Genomic DNA, 9321 nt, shown 5'->3' on the forward strand with positions numbered 1-9321 from the left:
TGCCAAGATTGAGATATTAGATTTGTATTAATAGTTCATGGAGATGACTAACGATGTCGGTAGGGTCTATGTGCCTCTTGTTTGGTCTACTTTGCATTAACATATGTGATGTTGGATTTATTTGTCTGTTTATGTGAAAGCTTTATATGTGAGTTATTACTGTCTTGTCATTGTCTGAGAGAAAGTTTCCAAGTACAGTATTTGTTCATATGCTTCTTGCTAGTCCACAGTGTTTGTGTGCTATTCATTACAATTTTGTGTGCTTCGGATAAAGCTTCCCTCTTGACTGTGACATAAATTATTTAAAGTATTAAGTTGATTATGATGGATTTTAGTTGCCACAAATGGTATCTAATGCTTCTTGGCCCTAGTTTTTACAATCTTGGATCCGGCAGAGGTGCAATTTTTCTTCCTGTCTCTTTGTCGTAATGGGTTTGGTCGTATCTCTGCACAGCTCGGTCGGGCTACAGATCCAGTGATGCCCCGGTCACAGCGGCCTCATTGGACAGCGGCCTGAGTGGCAGTGCCTACAGCCTATTGGACGAAGAAGGAGAGATGAACGAGGTGGACAGTGCCATCTTCCAGGTGCCGCGACTGTGAGTCAGCTTATTATGATACTTTCATCTTAAAAAGCCTCAGTTTCACCTTTTGGATGTGCCATAAATGTTGATAGCATGCTAACCTACTGCTGTCGCAACACCCAGTAACCGGCACAGAAGATAAAGAGACCAATACATTCAAGCTGTTTTGATTTTATTTCCCCTCTCTTTAGTGGAAAGATCCCAAACAGCACAGACGAGATGAAATCATCAATGGGACACGGTGACACTGAAGGTTAGACATACAGTACATGCATGTGTGTGCGTTTGCCTATTAGTATTCAAAACCTTTCACCAATACATGCTAAATAAGCAATCGTGATATGATTGTATACGTTTTAAACTTTTACCACTATCCGGTACAGTATTTGCATTCATTCAGATGTCCTGCCTCAAAGAATGGCAAATATAGTTAAATTTAATTCCTATTTAATTGATAAAATAAAATAAAACATTTCCCCTCATTTGTCTTTTTTAACATATTTTTTAAAAACTAGTCTCTATTTATGTTTACTTGACTAGTTCCATTGCAAGTATTAATATGTATACATGCGTCATTCACATTGTGTGTAGACCTATTAACTGACTCATTTACAGGTTTACTTTCATCATTCTATCCTTTGATTTTCCTCATTTCTCCTCCCTTCCTGTGACCTTTTGAGTCAAGTTCTTATGACTAATGCATAGGTGCATAGATGGCCTTAAAAAGCCTGAAAGAGGTTTATCTCACTTTCATATTTACATCTGAAGCGTTATACACACTCATGCACACACACACACACAGAGAGGCTACCCTTACCGTTTGCCAGGGTCTTATTGACCCAGCTTTCAAAACTGTCATTTCCATTCAGCTTCCAAGGCAACCAGAAGCCAACCAGAGCTCCTCATAACTTCTCCCCATCCCTGATAAACAAATAAATGCGATTGCTTGCAGGCCGTGTTTGATATTACTCATCATGAGAGTACACTTGGTTTCCAGCGGAGGGCAGTCACACGCCAGAAGACACCTGATTTTAAAGAGGGAGTGAGAGAACAGAGAAGTATGTAGTTTGTTTTTCACTGTGTGTAGCTGATTCAGTTTGTGTGTGTGTGTGTGTGTGTGTGTGTGTGTGTGTGTCTTCAGGTAAGTCCCAGATAATGGGGGAGATCAAGATTGCCCTGAAGAAGGAGATTAAGACGGAGGGAGAGCAACTAGTCCTTGAGATTCTTCAATGTCGCAACATCACCTACAAGTTCAAGAGTCCAGACCACCTGCCTGGTACTGTAAAACAAACAATGCACACAGCGCACACACACCTTCCTTCTATTTATGCTTAGACGTAGAAAATGACTTTGATAAGGTCTCAACATGCAGAACCTTTCAAAAGCGGTAGTTTCTCAATTTATTCCCCTCTGGTTTATTATTTCCACTACTTCTGTCAAAACGCTTGAAAGTCTCTTATTATATGTGATGCATTTCATTTTCATCATTTTAATAGTTGACAGCTGGGAGGCCCACACAGCCCACGCTGTGTAGAAAGACTGGCATCTGCCAGTGATAGAGTTTTCCCTTTCTGCATTCCCTTAGATATCAGCATTAGGCATACTTAGTCGTCAATAATATATATGTGCAATGTTAAAAACATTAAGGCAGGAGATGCGTACGCACAAACGGGTAACAAAAGGGACACACTATAGAGATGGCAGGGGGGGCATGTGTCACTGTGTGCTCATTTTGACAATATCTACAACTATCATCCGCAGTGAATACAGTTTCATTGTACAGTCATAGGAGTTGTATTGAAAGTACAATTCATACATTGTTTACAATTGAAAATAGCAAGCCATGCCCAGAAGGCCACACCCATGGTGAAACATTTATGTTATTGCTGTAACCGTCTTGTAGTTTAGAAAACCAGCTCCAATACGTGTACACCATTATTTAGATACATGTGAACCTGCAATTATGAACACTGGACAGACGAGTCTCTGGCGTACAGACTTCTCTTCCCTCGTTTAAAACGCAGACTGCCGCCCACCTCGCCTCCTCTTATAATGTTTACATCCTTCGCTTCCAGATGGGATCTGCACACAAAGGGTTATTGCCATTGACAGAATGTACAGAATTTGTAGCAGTGACTCATAGCATAAACACTTTATTGTCGGCTATGTGCATCTGTGACTATTTCTAAAGCTGGTCTGTAGAGTTTCTTCTCTTCATGTTAAGTGGCCTTGACTTTCTGGACAAAGTCTTTGGTATTATATGTTATATAAAAGCAAAAAAAAAGCAAAATCATGATGATGTAGTATCAGTATGGTGTCAGCTTTACATTGATTTGTATGTGTGTGTCCGCAGATCTTTATGTGAAGCTTTATGTGGTGAACATCGCTACCCAGAAAAGGATCATCAAGAAGAAGACCAGAGTGTGCCGTCATGACCGGGAGCCATCTTTTAACGAAACCTTCCGCTTCTGTATGAACCCGGCTGGCCACTCTCTGCAGGTAATCCCAATCCAGTCAACTAACAAATGCACACACATAATAGAAATGATACAATCTGTAATCATTCGTCACTAGCAGTTTAAGATTCTTGCCGAGAGTTTAGATTAGAATATTGATATCTTTCTTGTGTATGTCTGCTGAATATATGGAAACAGGAGACAATTAGCTTAGCTTAGCATACAGACTGGAAACGGGGGCAAACAGCTAGCTTGAAAAGTCAAACTATTTCTCGTTAAACCCGGTGGATTCCTTTACATATTCAATCACATGATATGCTGATTTATGGTCTTTTCACACCAGCTGTTCCTGGTGTCCAACGCTGGCAAGTTTGTGAAGAAGACTCTGATCGGGGAGGCCTACGTGTGGCTGGACAAAGTCGACCTACGCAAGCGAGTGGTGAGCTGGCACAAGCTGCTCACCAGCACCGCCCAGATCCACTCATAGAAGGAAACTCAATCAAAAACTAAGCTTGAGAGGGCACGAAGAGGTTTCTGTCATCTGGGGACGCTTAAGTTCAACATCTGTAACACTGATCCACTCTTGTCGGGCGGGGTAAAGGGTGGATTGAGTTCGAAATATCTCTTTCTTCAATCTTTGTTTCAGGGCTCAGAGTTTTGGAAGATGCTGTTGTTCGTTGGGGCAATTCTGATGATGCTTTCTGTCATGCAGGACGTTTGGAGGAAGTAGTAAATGCGTTTACAGGAAATGAACACACGTTTACAGGACGTACGGTGTACAGTAGTGTAGCCAGGGCTGAGGAAAGAAGCAGGTGCTGAGTTCAGAGGTCAAGCACGGAATCAACCAGGTATTAAACACTTTAATACACAACACACACTCACACACGACAATGCACACAATTATTTAAGACAACTTTGCACACTCATTCATGCAGAAGAGAAATTTTAATTCTACAGGGAATGGACACACTTGTGGATTCTAATTTATTTATTTAGATGTTTTATCCATGAAAGATTTTCCTCATTGCTTTATTATGAGCGCAGAGTTTTATTGATTTACAAAGCATTTTGGGAAAGAAATATTGAAGACTCCGCTACGGAGACCTCGTGTTTATTTTTGTATTATGATATTAGCGTAGAGTTCTATCATTTGACTTCTCCTCAATTATTTAAGAGCTTAAAAATCCATCCTGGAAAGGATACATAGTATATTTTATAACTCACTACCTAGCAAGAGAAAAAAAGGAAATCTCAGCAAGCATGAATTTATGAACAAAAACATCTCCTTGTTCACTTTTTCTTTTTCTCTCCATTAAGTGTAAACTCAGTTCAATCAAATAATTATTGTTTGACCATGAACAATATCGATATAAATATATATTTATCAAATTGGACACTATATATTTTGCGCATGAGTCTATCTATATGGTATGCTGTGCCGCATTTTCTGCACAAAAGAAAAACCCATCGCCTCTAAGGTTCACTTTGTATATAGTGAAGTGTCATAGTTGGAAATGAATTATAACATATATAGATAGATATATAGATCTTTATCACAGACAATCAAGTCTTGATGATTGTGACAGAGGTTTTATTTACCCATAATGCCCCTTAGAATGTGAGACATTTACCATTTGAGATTTAAGTACTTCTTGTTTTTCTTTGTGAGATCCAGGCACATTACGACTCTTATATCAGTCCTGCTTTCATTTGTAGGAGCAGTCCACTCAACAACGTACGCTTGTGTGGTATTTTGCACTTTTTCTGCTTAGAATGTAAATCTGACGTTATCCTCCTGCTAGAAATTAAACAGTCAGACTTTTTTTTTTTTTCTTTCCAAGGGGAGGAAGTAGAGAATTAAAGTAAAGCGATGCCAATGTGAGGAGATAGGCATCGTGCCGGAAAGCATCCATGAAAAAAGCACAATTACCATTCTAAGATACGACAATGCTATTACAGCAGCATGTTGATGTTTTGTCCCAGCTTTGTTGTCATAAATGTGTTGTCTTGATCACTTACACTTCACATCACCGATGTTGTGTCTAAAAGTCTGCTCTGTCCATTGTGTCACTGTGTGTGCTTGTATGGGAGTCAAGAGGCAGGACAGCTGGTTCATTCATTATTTTCAGTCAAACTGAGTGAAAATGAATATCTGAGTGATTTCTATGCAACATCTACTGTATTAAGGTGGTAACTGCATCTTGACTTGCCAGAAATGTGAGAAGAGAGGAAACATTTAAATTGATTTTTCTTTTTTGCACTGCCGTGTTTTCATGTCCTTCATAATTATTGCTTTAATGTGATTTTTTAAAATTTAATTTAACACGTTATTTTGTATTGTTAATATGAATCTTTATTTATTTCCTGTGAGACTATTTTATATGTTGTATTATATTTGTTTACAGGACATATCAGGTGTACATATAAAAAACATTGAGAAATTTTGTTTTATACACAATGTAGTACTTGTTTACAAGGTTTAGAGGGCCTGCAACTCCTGAGCACCAACACACACTCACATATGGCAATTAACATGCACAAATCCCAAATTTCACAGTTATGAATTAAGATTAATTAATTAAGACGATAACTCCTTCTTCAAAATGTTCCAATTTCTTTGCACTCCCCATTTGAATAGTTGCATTTGTGTAAGTGAAATTACCAAAAAAAGAAAAATTTTAATAAATGGACGTTATACCTGCTATGATAGTAGTTTTAAGGTCGGTGTATGTTTTTTTTGTTTTTCTTATTTTCATACTCATGTGCTTGTGTGTAGCATCTTCATACCAAGTCCATGCATGTCATTTGCTCTAATGCATATCTCTTCTTTTAAGTGTTGTCTGTCTAAAACTATTGACTTTAAAATCTCTCGTAACACACAAAGAATTACACACTCTATCTCACACACCCACACACACACACACACACACACAGATACTATGTCTCTATTTCCAACCTTGTAAATACATAGCTTTTTATACCGGGGTTTGGGGAGCAATAGGTCTTTTAGCAGACAAAAAAAAGGTGTGTGATCATAGAAGTAAAAGGAAGTTGTTTTTCTCTCGATCAATATACAGTGGATAGACTGTGAAACGACCATATGTCTGTCCATAGAGGACCCAGATTTACCCGACCCCTTTACACCAAACACTAAAGGTTTACCAGAGTCTAACTACACAGAGTTCTATCTTAACAACTCAAGCAGTTGCAGGATAATTTAAATGTGCTCACACTGGATGTTGCATGTTTCGTTGGTGGTTCATACTATTTTTGTGTCCAGATATTATTAAAGAAAAAAAAAAAAAATGAGGTACAGAAAGATATAGAACAAAAATGCTATAGAGGGTGAAATTATGAAGAAAACCTATTACAATTATCGAAGATGTATGCTGACTGTACAAAGATTATGCTTGTAAAACCTGTCTGGTTTTTCACTTGTAAGTAAACAGAAAAAAAATCTACTGTCATGGTTTTGTGATTGTATACAGGAGGTATTGATAAATTATGCAAATTGTGCTGTAAAAATGGCTGTTGCCCCATGTCTAAATATTAAATATCAGTACAAATTAAATGCTTTTGTGTATTGAATTACTGATCCTAACCCAGTTTTATTTTGAAAAAACGGTGGGTTATTTGGTGTGTTTTTTTTTTTACTTTTTAAAGCTCCCAGAGAGACTTCATAGGGAGTTAGCAGAGGATGTAATGTGTGAAGTATCAGAAAGCAACCACAAGATGGTGCCATATGCTTTCATTTTGAAGTCCCTGGTTACATTCTTAGGCCCTGTCACAGCTGTCTTTACAGCTGTTTTCACTTACTGGTTGATTAGACATAAAGACTGTGAGCGTGTGTTGTGTCTGATTGACAGCTCTCTCCTGTGACAAGTCACCAGCCAACTTCCAGGTGAGAGGAGTTCTGATTAGCTCCTCACATAGTTAGTCCACGGTTTATTTACAAATGCCTCCATTGATGAAATAGCTAATATATGATCTATGTGAGATTAAATGTGATCGAATGTGGTTTTATTTACTGCTGTTCTGTGTTCAGGTGCTTTGTTATTTATTGTAAAGGCCTTGCTGTGCTCTTTCTACTGTGACTTGTAGGCCTTTTGACACAGTGGACAGGCTTTGCTCCATAATCTGTCCTTGCTACGCCATGAAGGGCAGAGTCAATTAATCATGGAGATGCAATTCAGCTGCTCCAACCACTTGCTGCAGCAGTAAAGCTAAGTTTTCTTTTTCCTCCCCTGGCTTCCTCGCTTTTGATTGGTTGTTTGTTGTGACAAAAAACATCCCCACATCAAATTCTCTTGTCATTCACACATAAAAAAAAACCAAAGATGTCCCATCAACCTATTCTATGTTTCCACTTTGATAGTTACTTCATTTCCTGTTTTAGCGAGGTAAAAAAGTGCATCTTTATTTGTTTTCTTAGATACAACTCATGGGTGGTCTGGCCTCTTTCTTGTCTTCTTTCCTTGAGCTAGGTTAGGACAACAGTGACACTATCCTTCAATGCTTATTTCCAAAGGCATAATATCATATACCTCTCCCTCACTCAGTACAAATGAAAGATGTCTTCTTTGTTGCTCTGGCAAGTCAAAGACAATCAGCCAGAGTACTGTACATAGCCGCCTCCTTGTGTGTACTTTGTAAGTGTTCTCATAAATCATGATTGTCATTGGCTTTCCCCTTGGCAGTCCTAACATGGCAGTGTGGTTGTGTACTGTGATTTGGTAACAACACACATTTCAAAGATATCTGGGAGGCCATGCAGTGGTGGAGGGTTACATAAGGGTTTAAAACTGGAGGATGATTTTGAAGATGGTGTTAACGTTCCTTCTTTGGTAAATTGTTAGCATTTGATATACAGTAGCAGATAATTGGACATACTTATTTGAAATAGTTATATTTTGTGTTAATTATAATGTATCCGTTTGTAAAACAAGATTTCCTCACATTTGGGTCAGCAGTGATGGTTTGGAACGCCAGCTTTCACAGAAGTGATTCAGTCTGACACAAGTATGTAATGAGCAGCCGAGTACTGTCCTCTGAGCCGATTCAACCTTTATTTTTAAGAAACAGTTTCCATCGCATAAAGAAGTCTTTGAAAAATAAAACCCAGGAGTTGTAGAGTGCTGGTTTGCAGTGGGACGTATCAGAGATCAACCTTGACCAGTTTGTGTGAAGTGTCACGACCCGGCTCAAAAGGCCGCAACGAGAGGGAGACAAGACGAGTATAAAGGTAATAAATAGACATTTATTGAAAGTACCACTAACTAAATAAACAATCAAAACAAAGCAGCATCCAGGTCCTCCAAACAGGAGGAGGAGCCTTTATAGCCGGGACCAACCCAAAGCTCAGGTGTCGCCCATCAGTGGCCGATTAACATCCTGGCAGACAGCTGAGGAGAAAACAGGACACAGACCCCTGGTTGGCGGGAGGAGTCGTCACAGAAGTCAGAAAGACTTAAGGAATGTGCCTATATAGCCAGGGTTCACCAGCAGCTGATGAACTCTGGTGATGAATTACAATGACTTTGATTTAAAGAAGAAAGAGAAGGAATTAATTGTTACTTAGAGTTACAGCCAATAGCTTAAAAGGCTGGACATGTGTTGTTTACTTCTACGTCATGTGGAAGTGTATTTGGATTGTTTTTGTGCCTGGTAATGATCTACTGTCTCAAAACACTTATGCTTTTGATAGGTACACATGTTACAAGCAGCTTTAATTAATTTGCACTTTTGAAAAACATTCTGCTGCACTGAGAGCATTTGTGTATTTTTCTCAACAAAACAATTTTTGTGTTTCTTTTTTAAAATTAAAAAAAGTCCCTCTTTTATTTCATTCCTCCTGTGCTTCTCTGTTGTCTTGGTGTTGCACATCATATTTAAAAACATTGTGCATTTGAAATACATGATCTATTGAAGTTCAAAATGTTTCAAATTTTTTGCTTATACTTTTGAAAGCTTGTTATTTAAGGGGGAGCTTAGATTTAACATCCACATGCTCATTTCACATTCCTGAACTCAGACAATTTTTATATTCTTCATTGAAAACGCATCTGGTCTTTTGAAATATATCTGGGCTGGCATTTATATAATTCTGCCTGCAGGGGGAGTGAGAAACCCACTTTGCAGAGTCACCACATGGTCTCTTTATTTCTTTCGGACCTTTCACTTATGTATACCTCCTCCGTCAACAACGTGGAGCCAGACTTCACAGGGAAATGATACTTTGAATGCATTTTCCTTTGTTGCTCTTTATTTTCAGAGACAGCCTGAGA

General features: G+C 38.5%; 1 protein-coding gene across 1 annotated transcript in view; it reads left to right on the plus strand.

Annotated features, from left to right (window-relative positions):
• The window catches only part of pcloa (piccolo presynaptic cytomatrix protein a), a gene marked incomplete at both ends in the record, with an annotated part of 49909 nt that extends 46385 nt beyond the window's left edge, over nucleotides 1-3524 (plus strand). Inside the window, 5 exons of the mRNA XM_079183939.1 lie at nucleotides 455-596; nucleotides 773-834; nucleotides 1723-1857; nucleotides 2935-3080; nucleotides 3381-3524. Of these exons, the coding sequence (XP_079040065.1) occupies nucleotides 455-596; nucleotides 773-834; nucleotides 1723-1857; nucleotides 2935-3080; nucleotides 3381-3524 (629 nt within the window). The remainder of the gene's footprint in view (nucleotides 1-454; nucleotides 597-772; nucleotides 835-1722; nucleotides 1858-2934; nucleotides 3081-3380) is intronic.
• Nucleotides 3525-9321: the final 5797 nt, after the last annotated feature.

This window comes from Pholis gunnellus (assembly GCF_910591455.1).
Source record: "Pholis gunnellus genome assembly, chromosome: 22".
Classification (NCBI taxonomy): Eukaryota; Metazoa; Chordata; class Actinopteri; order Perciformes; family Pholidae; genus Pholis; species Pholis gunnellus.